Below are 16,386 nucleotides of genomic sequence, written 5' to 3'. Positions count from 1 at the left end.
AAAACTTACTCTCAAATAAATAGACTTGTTCAATTTTTTTTTTTTTTAAAAAAATGAACATATTTGAAATACATGACAACATAATATTAGTTTTTTTAAAAAAATAATCAACTTAGAGAACAAAATACCCGTTATTTATGGGGATCGGATAAATATTTAATATGATTTATAATAAAGTGATGACCACTCATCTCACACATACTAATTAAAATAAAAGTGACATTGAAGCCTCACATCTTCAACTGAATTAAATACCTTTGGACCAACAAGACCATTCCCCTATTAACCCTCTCCACGCCAAGAATTCATTCTTATTCGTCAAACAACAAGGAGGGGGGGGCCAACTCTCTCTTCAGAAATAGCCCTTCTCCCAGCCGGAACCATGTTTGGCTCCAACATGGATAATAATCAGAAGAAAAAGATTGCTATAGTTAGTGTCTGTTCTTTGGTTCTTGTTGCCATGGTAGTTGCTCTTACCATTGGATCGCTGGATACGGAGAATTCGACCACCAATGTCGATGTTTCGTCGTCCCAGAAAGCCATCCAGAACATCTGTCAATCAACAGATTACCAGCAAACCTGCGTCGACAGCCTCAAAGCCTCGGGAAGTGGCACCAGTGACCCCAAAGAGCTCATCGAGGTTGCTTTCAATGCCGCTATCAAGTATATCAATGAGGCTGCCAAGAACTCTTCCGTCCTCGAAGAACTTCAGACCGATCCCCGGGCAAAGACTGCTCTACAGAACTGCCGCGAGCTGGCTGACCATGCTGTGAGTGATCTGGAAAGATCTTTCGCTAAATTTAACGGTTTCGATGCGAGTAATTTCGATGAGATGCTCATGGACCTGAAGATTTGGCTCAGTGGCGCGATTACCCACCAAGAAACGTGCCTGGACGGCTTCGAAGAGGTTCCTGGTGATGCTGGGGACAGGATGCGGCAGGCCTTAACAACAGCCATGCAGCTGACAAGCAACAGTCTTGCCATGGTGGCTGAGGTTTCAACGGTGATCGAATCTATGGGTGTAGAAGGTTTCAACAGTCGACGTCTTTTGTTTGATGATCTGCCTGTGTTGGGACATGGTGATGATCTCCCGTATTGGCTTGATGTCGAGAGGCGTGAGCTTCTTACTGCCACGCCGGTTCAGATCAGGCCGGACTTTATCGTGGCTAAGGACGGGAGTGGTAAGTACCGTACCATCAACGAGGCTTTGAAAGACGTCCCGGAGCGTAGCAACAGGACCATTGTGTTGTACATCAAAGCGGGTATCTATGAAGAGAAGGTGCAGATCAATAGTTCTATTGTAAATTTGATGATTATTGGTGATGGCCCTACGCAGACGAAGATTACTGGAAGATTGAACTTCATTGATGGGACTAATACATATCAAACGGCCACAGTAGGTACGTCTAACATTTTCGTGAGCAAGGGTCCAAGCAAACAAGTTCCCCACCCTCACTTTTCTTCAAAATTTGAGCAATCGTCTTTTTTTTTTTCCTTTAATGATCAAACTGTTCATTGCAGCGGTCCAAGGAGACAATTTCATCGCCAGGGATATCGGCTTCGAAAATTCTGCTGGTGCAGAAAAGCACCAGGCCGTAGCATTACGCGTCAGTGCAGACAAAACCATCTTCTACAATTGTCAAATGGATGGGTATCAAGACACCCTCTATGCCCACACGTATCGCCAATTTTATCGAGACTGCGTGATCTCGGGCACCATTGATTTCATATTTGGAGACAGTGCTGCCGTTTTCCAGGGCTGCACATTGCTAATCCGTAAGCCAATGGACAATCAGCAGAACATTGTGACAGCGCAGGGCCGGAAAGATTTGCGCCAGCCAACAGGTCTTGTCCTCCAGAACTGTACGTTTAAAGCCGATCCCACGTATTATCCTTTCAGGAACAAGCTCAAGTCATACCTTGGAAGGCCTTGGAAAGAGTACTCGAGAACCATAGTCCTGGAATCATTCCTGGATGATTGTATCCAGCCACAGGGATGGCTGCCCTGGAACGCGACATTCGCTCTGGAAACCTTATTTTACACCGAATTCAACAATCGAGGCCCTGCTGCACCCAAGAGCGAAAGAATCAAGTGGGCTGGAGTCAAAGAATTGCCATCTGATAGGATAGAACGGTTCACTGCGTCCAAGTTTTTGGACGGAAATAGATGGATACCTCCCAGCGGCGTGCCTTATGCTGCCGGATTCATCTTCCCTGTTCCTAAAGAAGATCCTAACATCAAATACTCACCAGTTGTTCCGGAAGAAAACAAAGATTTAGGAAAGGCTATTGATAAAGCGGCCTTCATTGCTAAGCTTAAACCGGCTGCCGAAAATAAACCTGATTCTAGTAAGAAATCCGATAATGACAAGAAATCTGATTCCGAGAAGAAATCGTTGGATGATTCGAAATCTGATCATCATGATACTTCAGCTTCCTCCTCTTCCAGCTCGAGCTTGGGTTCAATTCCTCAACCCGACACAGCTGTTCCAAGCTCCGTAGGCTCCGTCTTTCAACCCGACACAGCTGTTCCGAGCTCGGTTGGCTCGATCTTTCAACCCGACACAGCTGTTCCGAGCTCGGTAGGCTCGGTCATTCAACCCGACACAGCTGTTACAAGCTCGGTTCCTGTTACGATTCCTGAGTCAGGTATAGCAGCTCCTCCAGCGTCGTTTTCATACGCTAATGCGGACGCTCCCGCTCTTAGCCCAGGCTCACAGCCGAAGGAAAATAAATTCTCACTTTTGAAGCTGTTCTTCAGAGCGTAATTGTTTCATATTTATTGTATATATTGTTCTGGTCTTAAGAGGGCGGGCCTAAGACAACATTTTGTGTTTTTGTTTGCATTAATATTTGACAATTATATATTTAAAATTTTGTGTTGGATTGATTCTTATTTAATTCACAAATTGTCTGCTTTTCTTATTGGCAATTAATTAATTTTGTTGTGTTAAAGAATATTTCAACAATTACCATTTCCAATTTTTGATATATATATAATGTGAGGTTAATTTACATATTGTTTTATATTAACAAATTATTCAGCTGGTACATGTTTTTGTCCCCAAAATTACAATTTTAGTTATGTAAGTTGTACTATTTTAGGTTTTAGTTATGCAACTTATAAATATTTGGTTTTCTCACCTAATATCTTGGAATTTTTCTGTTTTAGAATTTCTTCGCTCGAATCTACGCCACGTGGCTTAATCCCGATCATTCCCTCAGGAATAGGACACAATAATAGAGCGAATCCGTCTAAATCTATTAAATATTTCTTATTGGTGCTGATAGCCTCTTACATTGACTCATATATAACGAGAATAAAACATATATTATACATATTAAAATTTATCTAAACAAAAATAAAAGAAAATAATAAATTTTTTCTTCCCACTTTAAAATACTGTATGCCGTTTTACTTTATTTTACTATGTTCTTATTTAGATTTATTTTAATAAATATAATATATGTTTATTCACATCACATGATCTACATATGAGAGAAAAAATGTCAACTAAATTATTCGATTGGCTTACTGACTTTTAATTTGGCCAAAAAATATCAATACAGAAAAAAATGCAAGTTATTTCATGAAAATCAAACATCGACAAGTTATACGACTATATCCCAAAATAGTTATACAAATTGCAATTTCCCCCTAATAATAACACCTATACTAAAATTATTTTAAAATTTACAACATATAAAAAAACAAATTAAATACGTGATGAAATAGTACTTTAATAATATTGGTAGATAGATGGCTAGATTGATATATATAATCATTTGGAATTAGCTAGGGGTACGATAGAATACAACTGCCCAAGATTGGAAGATTTGTTCAAAATCATATTTAATCGGAATGAAATCATTTAATTAATTTTGTGCTTATATATTTCATGTTATAATAACTGTAATTATATAAAGATTATGTAGCATGAAATATATCAGAAACCGGAACAAAGCATGTCATTCTGTTTTTGAGTTCAATATATAATTCAATTAATATTACTGTCTTAGGAAAATACATATTCAAACTCGAGTTTTTTTTTTGCCTCTCGGTTTCTACTCAAACTCGAGATTAACTCGTACTTGACCATCAGTTCAGGTTTTAGATTAAGCATGAATAATGATATTTAGGATTATAGACGGACGGTACGTAATTTATGGTTCATAGCTCACCGTCGCTAACTCGACTCGGCTTAATTTGACCCTCCTAATAAATTCTATTGTAGGAGTTCTGAAGTTGCAGCGTACTCACACAGATGATTCCATGATCTTAAATATATACCGTCTTAATTCACTACTATTTATTTTTTTTAAAAAAAAATTCGGTACTATTTCATTGTTGAAAACCCTAATCTTGACATATAGATTGTTACATATTTAGCTTGTCCTGGGCTTTATTTTGATGGCTCCAGACTGGAGTCATTTTTTAAATAACATTTGAGCTAGTTTTAGTAAAATATTAAAACAAAAATAATTTACTAACCTGCGTGAAATTGATTAATTAAATATATATTAAGGGAGTGCTTGCAAAAGATAATGTTTTTGTAGAAATGATTAAATTTATAGATTATGAAAAAAAATGAGAAAAACAAATGTGGGTAGTGTTTGAAAACAAGAGTGAAAAACTAGTTTTTTTTTTATATATTTTTTTTATATTTAGAGTGTTTGATAATAAATGATTCTCGTACTAATTTTTTAATACAATAACAAAAATATTCTTATCAGAAAACACATATCTCTTTCATTTTTTTGAATGAATGTAAGAGTAATTTTTTATTAGATAAAAATATTGGAGGTAAAAATGTTAAGAAGAATTTTTATTTATTTATTAAAATACCATAATCACTTTTGAAAAATCAGAATTAGCATTGGATTAGCTTTGAGATTGTAATTAAATTGAGTAGAAATAAAATCTGAGGTTAAAAAACACTAAAAAAATGATTATTTTTTAAGTCAAAAGTGAATAATCACTTGTTTTAGTGATTGAGAAATGCAAACACTCCCTAAACTGTGCCACAAAAAAAAGAAGATTGAAACGTCATCTTGGGACAGATGTAGAGAAACCCTAGTCTGTCATTGGGATTGGCCAGATTGGCGTTAACTTGACTTTTTGTATCTCTTTCAAAGACTGTTAGAAGAGAAGAAATTAACGTCTCTGATATTATATATGCTAACAATGAAATTAAGCTTAAAGAAAATCAACTATTTAATATATAGTACAACTTGAATAAGTTTGCAATCTTGAATATATAATTTGATGCCAAAACTTAACAACAATGAAAAAATGTCAAAAGAGTAATATCAAATTTAAAAACCCATGAAAATATACCTCAAATTCTCTCTGCAGTGATAATAGTATCCATGCTATCGGAACACTGATATCAAATATACATACATGCCTTTAAATTTCACAGGGTATTTTTGAATAATTAAAATTTTGTTGGAGAAGGCTTGGTTGAAGTGGTACCCTTTTCAAGAATCCCAAAATCAAAGAATGGATCAGCTAAATTAGTTCCGTTGCCGCCATAGCTGGTTTCTTCATCTTTGTCTTCGCTGCTACAACCCTTGCTTTGGATATTGTTAGCCCTCTGTCTTTCATACTCCCGAAACCGAGCCAAGTACCTCAACATCCCCTCTGAGTAGTGATCAAACCCTAGTGAACTCAGAGCCCAACAGATGTCGTCGCCGTTGACCGTTTTACGGTTCTCTTTGTGACATTTCTCAGACGCTTCACTAGTCACAAAACTTATGAACTCTGAGGCACATTCTTGCATTGTCTCCTTTGCTTCTTTGGAGATTTTCGCATTCGGGGGTAAGATCTGCTTCATTAGCCGTCCCACATTGGCGATTGGCAACAATTTTTCGTGTTCGTGGGTACTCATAGATCTCGTAGCTTGATGCTCGAATTAAAAGTATCCTCTATTTGGTTGTGTACGTGTAGTATGTATTTTGAATAGTTTTGGGGCGTGTCGTCACCACGGACAATCGATCTCGATATATTTCGTTCACTCGCTCATGTGTGCACTTTAAATATTCAATATCATGTACTTGTAATTAGTTCTATAAGATGAATAATATTGTTATAAGATCAAGGAAGTGATGATGCTAAGAGGCATAAGTTGGTGGTTTGAGCATTATTGATACCATTGGCCTATAAGAATCAAGAGACATTCTTTAAATCAAATCACAAGTTTCTAACTTTTAAAATTTCGGGTCAAATCCGATACCACAATAATAGTCGAAGTGGCGGAATCATGGTTGTTCAATGCAAGAATAATGTCTTGGATGCTATCCGTACAAGAAACCCCATTTTCCCAAAAAAAAAAAAAAAAAAGAAAACCCTAGTTACCTAGGTTAAGTCCATAAATAGTTGTAACTGTGGTCCCTCGGAGTCGTATCATCCCTAAAAAAAGTTCGCTTTCCCCATTTGTTGCAAGGCCCCAACTTGCTTTTGAATATTGTTTGTGTGATTTTGAATTAATGGACCAAATTAATGCACGTTGATCTGCCTAATACTTTAACAGATTATCGAAATAAAGAATTAACATAAAGGACCACAAAACCTAGTTCGTGCTGCCAATCTAATATTTGGTGGCAAAGCCAACTTTAATTAATTAGTCCCCATTTGAAAATTAATCAACACTAATAAATATGATCGATATTGTAGTCAAATCCTTGAGCCAAGTACTTAATCAACTCATTTATAAATGGATGGAACCATATATTGTTCGGATAAGAGTTTTTTAAGCGATTTTTGTAGTTCATTAACTTTTTCAATTTTGAGTTCTGGTACATTTTGTTTTCAAATTTTTGTTTTGACGTATTAACCTTTATTTTTTTGATTAAAATTGAAAAATTAGTGGACCAAAACTTACTTTTATTCATTCTATCTTAGGTTTTTTAGAGCAAAAATAATAAAAAGTTTATTCCCCAAAGTAATTTGCTATTTCCAAAATACTTTAGGACGGTCATATATATATGGACAAAAACTTACGTGAGACGGTCTCACGAGTCGTATTTTGTGTGACAGATCTCTTATTTAGGTCATCAATGAAAAAATATTACTTTTTATGCTAAGAGTGTTACTTATTATTGTGAATATCGGTAAGGTTGACCCGTCTCACAGATAAAAATTCGTGAGACCGTAGGGCTTTCTATATCATGGTAGTAAGTTAAAACATGGTTGGCCACGCTATTGCATATATATATAATCAAATGCAGATTAATTTATGTTTGAATTAAAGTTTCTTTGAAATTTCGTGTCTAATGGATTAATTCGACTTTCGAGATATTCTGAAATTTCTAAAGAACAAAAAATAGTTAAATTTGTGTACTTCTTTTTTTAGTGGAATACACATTTTATTGTACATGCAAATATGAAGAGTCAGATATAAATATATTCCAGTTGAAAAAAACATTTAAAAAAATTCAATATCGTTAGCTTCTAAAAACAAAATTTTTATATATGAAATATGATAATTAATTTGGTAACAAGAATATGAAAATAATATCCATTCAACGGAACCTCTGGCAAACATGCACATTCGATTCCCAAGGCCCAATCTTCCGACGACGGGAAAAGCAGCTTTCAGCCGGCGGATGACCATTTCAGGCCACTCCAATCGGTGTTCCGACATCGGCGCCCAATTCTCTCCGAAAGCTCGACGCGCTCTACCCTATTCGAGGCTACAGCCGATATATACATATAAGTCTGGGTTTTGGTGAGTGAAGCTATTCTTTTTTTCAACCTGCTGTGTAATCGTACGTACTTATTTATGCTCTCTTCCCCTTTCTCAAGTTACATTCTTTAAGCTTTACACAGTTAAAATCTTAAGTAAAATCTCGCGTTTGAATTCTTTAACGAATCATGTGCTTATAATTCAAGTTGTGAATTTTTTTTTGAGATTTTTAGCTTATACTTTAGAAATTAGAATTAAATGTTGGATCAATTATAATTATACGAGTTTATATGTGAATAATTATGCATTGTGTATTACTCATTAAGTTAAATCCAAAATTAAAGTGATCGGTTAAAGTTTTGGTTATTGAGGTTTAATGTATCTTTATAAGATGTGAAGACATAAGTGTAATTTTTGTTTTTATGATTACCTAAATCAAAAATATTATAAGATAAATGAAAAACAATATATATATGAGTCATGTTCCTCGTATCGCGTGTAATCATGTTTCATATTCTCTCTCATTAAAAAAATAGTTTAGAATACTAAACGATTCTCAAAGAAAAGATCGTGTAGATCCATAATCTCAATACACATTATAAAGAATTCATCATTATAGTTTTAGTTAACGATTAAGTTTTCACTCAAATTCTTAATGATTTAAGATTATGAGTTATATGGTTTATAGATTTTTCCCTGACATTAAAATCTAAAGTTTGTCTTTTTTTGGAAAACTTGGGTTGATTGATAGTTTACACTTAGCCATGGCCTTCGGATTGATAGCTACATTTAGCTACAATATGTAAGAATTTCAGTGAAACAGAGTTCAATTATCCGGAGAGTTGGTTGGGTGTTCAGACAATAGCACATCGAGCTGCGGAGAAGGGAAAGATTAATGGACCCACCGGCGGTGTTGGGCGGCAGCCGCGCTCTGTTAATGAGCCAGTGATGGCTTTTGGTCCAACTGGGTCCACGGGAGAGCTCAACATCAGTGTCATTGTTGTGCCGGTTCCACGCGACTTCTTGAGTGCTGATTGCTCATTGATTCATCACACAATTTGGTGCAGTGCGAATATTTTGCTTCACTTAGATGTTTATTGTTTTCTAAAAGAATGATTGGAAAATTTTTGGGCAGGTTTGAAGCATTTGGAGGGGCGAAGGAGGTGGGAGAAGCCATAATGGGGACGATTACGGGGGAGTAGAGGATGTGGGGTGAAGGGCACCTTGAATGCACGGTCGCCAGAACTTTGCTGTGTGCTGTGTCCGAAAGGGGAGGTTGTTCACTTTGAATGCGCGGTGGCCAGAATCTGTTTGGCCCCAATTTAAATCTCATTTTTACACGATTGCTGACTCTTTCAATTTAGTCTGATTAATACACAGTTTTTTTTAAGTTCTTTCATGATTTTTGAATATATTTGTGAATGCTACGATCTGTTATCTTAAATCAGATTCACTTACAAAAGTAAAATAAATGCCCATTTTTTATCTGTTCATAAACAAACTGATTTACTCAGTGTTTTCATTTTGTATTCTAATAATAAGAACGAATCAGCAACAAAAACATAAAGTAGGTTTGGTATAAAAGAGATGACCATTATAAACACGATTGTGAGGCAAGTTTTCTCCATCTCCCTACTTTCTCTCTTCCCTGCAAAGAATGCAAAAATTGTGTCAACTCGATTTGATATCGTTAAATAACAAGTCTCGTCAATAACACAAGTACTCTTGCTCCACTGTGAAACATTCACATTCTCGCAACTCATATTTTAAAGTAGGTCACTTCATCCAAGTCCAACAATCAAGACGGTTGAAATTTTTTAACCCTCATAGCTTAAATCGGGCTAAGAGGGAGACAATACTGGTTATAAAATAATCAACTTTAGAGTTCTTAAATGATAAAAGCATTTAATCGGTCCTTCCACTTGTGAAATCTCTCATTTTCTGGTAAAATAACAAAAAATAAAAGATTTACTTGTAGATCAACTTACCTTTCGAGGTGCAATAGCCAACACGTTTTCAAAGATAGAGGTTGCTCTGAAACCAGCAGGGTGCAAGACATCCTCATAACTACATGTTAAAATGGCCAATTGTAAGTGAGGAACTAGGAAATTTGCTCGAGTAAAGTTACTATAGCATCATAAGAGAACCGATGAGAAATAAAATCGAGCATAGAAATTTTTAATTACTCAGTGACTGATACTTTATATGGGGGTCCACCCTCACGATCTTCAATCTGGAAATAATAAAACATGTTGAACATCCAACAAATCAATGATTTCAACAACAGAAACAGGAATAGTGAAACAGAAGAGAATAAATTAATCCAATACATTATCCTTATTTAAGACCAATAATTATCAAAAGGAGAACATTCTGGCTAAAGTAAACTGTCACAGCAGAATGCATCAATATGAACAGTATAATTAAGCTTGGAAGGATGAGCGATCTTTGAATTGGAAAATATTTTGTGCTCAAGTAAGGATACTTTTCATGGCCGTAAAGCACATTTGAGAATTTAACATAATGATAGCGAGTCTTTTATCAGTGTGCTAGGACAATCTCTCTCTTTTGTTATTTAGAGATCATGCCAAAAATGTCCAGCACAGTTGTTCAAAGTGACAGGAAAACATATAAAAAGAAGAACAAACGGGATATAATGAGAACTATTCCTAACCGGATACATAAGTGTTATGAGCTCTCCATCAGGTTTTAGAAGATCGTGAGTTTTGCTGGCCCAAGCAGATCTCAGATCTGGTTCAATTGCACAGAAAAACCTAAGGGAATCATGCAAGACCAGATCAACACCGATAATATTTGAAGAAATTTGAAATAATCTTTCAACAAACTTACGTGTAATCAAATATGAGATCAAACAACTCAGCTGGATGCCAGGTGAAGAAGTCTTCCTTTAAAAAAGTAAAATGCTCTGCATTTGGTGATGCGGAAGACAACTGCCTCAATATGCAATAATAGAAGAAAACATTCAAATATTGATCTGAATAAATGTAAAAAATCAAGTAATAACTTAGTTTCTTGCACAATGATTGGATAAAAATATTAAGGTATTAAGTGGATGTTGCAAGAAAAAAACTGAAAAAAATTGACACATTTGCATTCCATCTTGATGTCATCCTATCAAAACATGGTTCCTGTACTTTAACCAATAGCTACAGCCCATTTCTTATTTGCATCCGTGTGTGCAAATTGTTAAGTTAGAAAAGGTGAAAAACTGAGCCCTCACCTCCACGGCTTTGGCGATGGCGTTGTCTGAAATGTCTATGCCAACAACATATCGTTCAGAGCATGCAATTGCTACAACATCATATCCCTGCTCCATATTTGAAAGTTTCTGTTACTACGAGCAATAGTAAAGAACTAAAGGAAAGGAAGGAAAAGATATGATGGAGCAAATTTATAATTCAGCAAGGCATAATCCCATTTATAAAGTTGTTTCAGCATATCTCACATCTTAACTATGTGTTCGCATGTGAACGGATCAAGTTTTTCAGCTGGTGTAGCCCAAGACTTTTGTAGTGGGGCATATATAACATAATTTTTAAATTCATCAGCGAATTAATACATTGCTGCAGCTTCGGATTCTCTTCATTCGAAGGGATTTAAAACCACGATCTTCAATTCCCCTGCAATGCTATTCACCTTTTCGGCTCCTAAACTTTGGTTCCCAGTTAATCTTTTTAGCTTCAAACCGATCTAATCACAAATTCAGTCACTGTCAACTTGTGGAGAACCAAAAGCATCAAACAGCTAAAATTCACCACTTGTTTGGCAATCTTTATTCATAATCCACTGTTGTATGGGTCCTCTTATTTCTCAAAATACTCATTCAAAAAGATTGTCTACTGGGTAGTGTGACCTTCTTGAGTTTATAAGCTACTCTTTATTAGTTTTAATGTTCGATGTGAGATATTTGTAACGTTGCCAACCCTTGAGAAGTCGACCTCCGCGGCGACCCACTCTAGACGACTTTCATTCATCTTTCAGGATATTCAGTGCATGAATCATGATGATAGCTCATTCTCTCGACAAGACAACAAATGTCAGGTTATAAACCTAACAAAGGTATATACCAAAAGAATTTCCTATTGAGTGTTGTAACCATCTCAATCAATAACCATCTTGAGTTTATAAGATACTATTTATTAAATTTAATATTCGATTTGTGATATTTGTAACATAACATTAGCTCTTATCAAAGGCAGCTCCAAGTGAAAACTACTTATAATAAAACCATACAGTGATACAACCACAAAAGCACCCCACAAAGTCACACCCTCGAAATAAAAAACCCGAATTTTCTACAGGAAAAAATACACGGATTATGTCCGAGTATATCCGCACAACAAACCCAATAGAAAGCACGACACGTACACTACCGCAGCCAGGAACAAGAGCTCTGCCTTTGGGAAGATCCCCTGTGTTGTGAAGATGCAACAGCACTGGCGTGGCCCCCCCTAAATCCCAAGGCGTCAATCCTTCTTTCCAGCATCTATCCCAACCATCTGGGAAAAAAGGACAAATTTTTATGCAAATTAACAGGAAATAATTATGCCCCTTTACCCGTTAATACTTACTGCTGGAGTCAGAGTGAACAATCTGCTGCATTTTGCCAACATTTGAAGTGGCTATGGTGTGAGATTTTTGCGTTGATTCTTGGGGCTGATGGGTCATATTACTCAGGCCTACTCTACGATAATATGGTAAGAGAGCTGGGGCTCCGATTAAAAGTTGGTTGCAGCGGTGGATCAAATATGATCGCATGGATTTTGAGATGAATATGAAACAAACCGTGAGTGTTCTTGCTGAGTACTTAATATTCACATAAATCAAAGTTTGCTAAGTCCATCAACCATGATGGATACAAACTCTCAGGCCAATAATTAATAGATGGATGATTAATGATATACTGTACTAGACTATGAGCCACTTTATTTACATATCTATATACATGATTAATTTGAAAGACTCGACCTGATTTAAGGAATCTCTTTGCTTTTTTAGTTGTGTTATATATTTATATTTACCACTGTAATATTAAAATAATAAATTTAAAAAATATATGTCGCATCTTTTGACTCTAATCATGTATACGAAGTTTTGATTTGATTTAATCATAAATATTGATTTTGTTAATATTGATTATAATATTAACTAACATTATTAATCATGTAGAGGGTCTTATAAAAACTTTGTATATGTAGAGTAGGTCTTTTGTGAGACGATCTCACGAATCTTTATCTGTGAGACGGGTCAACCATACCGATATTCACAATAAAAAGTAATATTCTTAGCATAAAAAGTACTACTTCATGAATGACCCAAATAAAAGATCTGTATCACAAAATACGATCTGTGAGATCGTCTCACACAATTTTTTGTCATATATATAAATGATGCACTCGTCAATTGCTCGTGTGATTGTTTTTTTTTTTTTTTAATGAAAATGACTTCATTAAAATATGGTAAAAAGTTAAAGTACAAATACACCGGGCATACCCGGGAAAATTAATCCCCAACCACCCGAATCACAAATCACTCCATAGTATTAAACATGTCAGTAGAGCTAGGAATACAATGAAAAACAATAATCTTAATCTTACGCACCAAGTCTTCAATCCTATGATCTTCTTCATCGAACATGGTCATATTCCGAGCATTCCAAACGGTGTAAATAATTGCTGCAAGAGCCGATAATCGCATCCTAGCTAGAACCAATTTCCCACCATAAGTTGTTCTGAAGGCTCTCAGAATTGCCGTTGGAGATTCCATTCTTTTAGACATGCCTAGCCACGCTCGAATATCCTTCCAAATTGCCGAGGAGAAAGAGCATTTAAAGAACAAGTGCTATACTGATTCAGGCTCGCTTTTACATAATACACACGATTTCTCAACAACAAATGGAAGCCTATCTCTTGTCAGGAGCTTCGCATGAGCCAGAAGCCAAAACGTAAATCTGTGTTTGGGTAGGATGAACGATCGGCTGATCAGTGGTTTCCAAGGCCATTTCCCAGTCCAGTTGTTGAAGAAGTCATATGCACTACAAAACCCATGATTACGAGCAAACCAAGAATTCAGCAAAGTAGAAGCAGCAGCCACCGAACCTGATCTATGAAGGAGCTCATCCCGTAATGAAATGATTTGCTTAATTAAAGGTGATTCATCCTTGTGCCATCCCCAATGCCAAACGTCTCCAAAGTGACTATAAATATGATTAACCCATTTGATCCACAAGCTCTCCTTTCTCAATTGTATCTTCCAAAGTGTTTTAGCAATTAAAGCTTTGTTCCAAGCCATCAAATTCTTTAGTCCAAGTCCCCCATCCTCCAGTGACTTACACAGATTTTCCCACGCAATAGGAGGATGTTTGGAATGCCAAACAAATTTTCGGCATAGAGAATAAATGGACGAAATTACACAATTGGGGATTGGCAAAATAGATAACCAATAGCATTCAATACCTTGGACCACCGATCTGATTAACTCAATCTTACCTGCATATGAGAGGGAGTGCCTAGGCCATGAATTGATCTTAGCTGCAATGGCATCCACAAGTTTGCAATAATCTGATGATCTCAATTTCCTTGCAGCAAGAGGGATGCCGAGATAGCGAAACGGTAGTGAACCAGGCGAGAAACCAGTGATGCTAAGAATATCTTGTTTGGTTCTTTCGTCCATCCCCGACAAGTATATATTCGACTTGAGTAAATTGACTCACAATCCAGCCATGTCCCCAAACTCATTCAAGCAATTCATAACCAGCCCAACACTCACAGCATCACCCCGAGACAGTAGTAGTAGGTCATCAGCATAAGCCAAATGCGTAATATGAAAGTTAAGGCACTTAGGATGAAAACCATACCTCTGAGATCTAGACATACGTTTTAACGGTCGAGAGAGAACTTCAATACAGAGAGTAAAAAGGTAAGGAGATAGAGGATCCCCTTGTCTTAATCCCCTCTGTCCCTTAAAATGACCATAGAAATGTCCATTGAGTGCTATGGAGTAGGAAGTGGTTGAGACACATTCCATAATCCATTTAACGAACTTGGGAGGAAAGTTGTAAATGATCAGAATCTCTTCCAAAAAGTCCAGTCCACAGTGTCATATGCTCTCTGAATATCTACCTTCAAAATGCACCGGGGAGAGCCTCTTTTACGAGCATACTTCCTCAAGAGTTCTTGAGCTAGATGGATGTTATCCACAATGGATCGGTCCTTAATAAACGCAGCTTGAGCATTATCGATCAATTCTCCCACAACAGATGAAAGTCTATTCGATAGTATCTTCGAGATGATTTTGTAAAACACAGTGCAACAAGAGATGGGACGGAAATCAGTAACTGTCGAAGCATCCACCGTCTTAGGAATGAGACCAATGACCGCATGATTCCACTGTTTTAATAACCGACCAGTTGAGAAGAATTCACTCACAGCTGCCGTAACATGATGTTGGATAATATCCCGAGATTTTTTGAAGAAGAAAGAACCGAACCCATCAGCTCCGGGGGCTTTATCATCATCAATATCAAAGAGTGAGTTCTTAATTTCATCATAAGTAACATCGGCAGTCAATGAATCCCATTTATCAAAAGGCAAACATGATCCATCAACGATGGTCTCCCTACCAACACTCTGCCGAACAACCTTGCTCCCTAACAAGCTTGAATAATATTCAACAAACAGGTTCGCAATTTTCCTAGGATCGCACTCAACATCACCTGCAGAATTCTTAATGGCAAGAATAGCATTTCTCTTGTTAGTTCTCTTAATTAAATCATGGAAAAATTTTGTGCACCTGTCACCTTGTTGAAGGTAAGTGAGCTTACCTTTTTGTGCAATGAATGATCTCTCCGCTTCCATCAACAATTCAGTCTTTCTCTTACAATCTTTGTACTCAATCGGTATAGAACCCGAAGAAAGCATCTCTTCTTGCATACATTGAAGTTTCTTTTTCTCTGCACTAGCTCGAGCTGAGATATGGCTGAAATGATACTTGTTAAGTGCTGTTAGAGGCTTCTTCATCTTTTTAAACAATTCTTTGAGTCTATATTGCGCAGTGCCATAAACCGAGAAATTCCAATTGTTCCTGACAATGTCAAGGAACCGATCACTAAGAGCCCACATATTGAAAAATTTGAACGGCTTATGCTGCTGCTGCCTGAATTGAAGGAAAGAAACAATACTGATAGTATGATCCGAGATGCAACCCGGGGCCACAAATTCAGCTAAACCTTGTAAATTCGAAGATAGCCATCGATGATTAACAAGAACACGATCCAGTTTGCTACATACTTTCGGACTATACCAGGTAAAGAGACAGCCGATGTAATTAAGATCTAATAAGTCCAGAGAAGCAACACACTCGACAAAATCTTTAATGTCATAATCCCTAACAGCCAAACCACCCTTCTTTTCATCCGGTGATAAAACGGTATTGAAATCACCTAAAACTAGCCAAGGAAGCGAGCAAGAATCACCAAAATTTCTCAAATTATCCCACAATGGACGTCGTTGCACTATTTTATTCAACCCATACACAAACGAGACACAAAATCTGATATTAGTTGCCACGCAATCAATGTTGACATGTATAGATTGTTCACACATGCCAACAATATCCACATTAACCTTATTTGGGTTCCACAACACAAAAATTCTTCCCTTATCATTCAAAAGGAAAT

The 16,386-nt window shown here is 36.5% G+C and overlaps 4 protein-coding genes and 1 pseudogene across 4 annotated transcripts; 2 read left to right on the top strand and 3 right to left on the bottom strand.

Annotated features, from left to right (window-relative positions):
* Positions 1-302: 302 nt before the first annotated feature.
* Positions 303-2,958, top strand: LOC142532058 (putative pectinesterase/pectinesterase inhibitor 58). Its single transcript, XM_075638367.1, has 2 exons — positions 303-1,400; positions 1,522-2,958. Exons 1-2 carry the CDS (start codon positions 383-385, stop codon positions 2,766-2,768), a joined length of 2,265 nt encoding a protein of 754 aa, XP_075494482.1. The 5' UTR covers positions 303-382; the 3' UTR covers positions 2,769-2,958.
* Positions 2,959-5,333: 2,375 nt separating this feature from the next.
* Positions 5,334-6,034, bottom strand: LOC142531467 (nuclear transcription factor Y subunit B-4-like). The gene has a single exon (XM_075637595.1). The coding sequence runs from the start codon at positions 5,889-5,891 to the stop codon at positions 5,439-5,441; it is 453 nt and encodes a 150-aa protein (XP_075493710.1). The 5' UTR covers positions 5,892-6,034; the 3' UTR covers positions 5,334-5,438.
* A 1,136-nt stretch (positions 6,035-7,170) lies between these two features.
* Positions 7,171-9,094, top strand: LOC142530722 (psbP domain-containing protein 7, chloroplastic-like; annotated as a pseudogene).
* Positions 9,095-9,151: 57 nt separating this feature from the next.
* LOC142531465 (thiocyanate methyltransferase 1-like) lies at positions 9,152-12,539 on the bottom strand. Its single transcript, XM_075637590.1, has 8 exons — positions 12,281-12,539; positions 12,078-12,208; positions 10,930-11,016; positions 10,539-10,639; positions 10,363-10,462; positions 9,875-9,921; positions 9,677-9,755; positions 9,152-9,336 (listed from the first exon to the last, which is right to left on the bottom strand). The coding sequence occupies exons 1-8, from the start codon at positions 12,465-12,467 to the stop codon at positions 9,283-9,285; spliced, it is 786 nt and encodes a 261-aa protein (XP_075493705.1). The 5' UTR covers positions 12,468-12,539; the 3' UTR covers positions 9,152-9,282.
* Positions 12,540-13,238: 699 nt separating this feature from the next.
* LOC142530721 (uncharacterized) lies at positions 13,239-14,381 on the bottom strand. The gene is made up of 2 exons (XM_075636534.1): positions 13,557-14,381; positions 13,239-13,508 (listed from the first exon to the last, which is right to left on the bottom strand). The coding sequence occupies exons 1-2, from the start codon at positions 14,379-14,381 to the stop codon at positions 13,239-13,241; spliced, it is 1,095 nt and encodes a 364-aa protein (XP_075492649.1).
* Positions 14,382-16,386: the final 2,005 nt, after the last annotated feature.

This window comes from Primulina tabacum, chromosome 17 (assembly GCF_025594145.1).
Source record: "Primulina tabacum isolate GXHZ01 chromosome 17, ASM2559414v2, whole genome shotgun sequence".
NCBI lineage: Eukaryota > Viridiplantae > Streptophyta > Magnoliopsida > Lamiales > Gesneriaceae > Primulina > Primulina tabacum.
The sequence above is the reverse complement of the archived record's forward strand: the minus strand, read 5'-3'. Positions and strand labels throughout refer to the sequence as shown.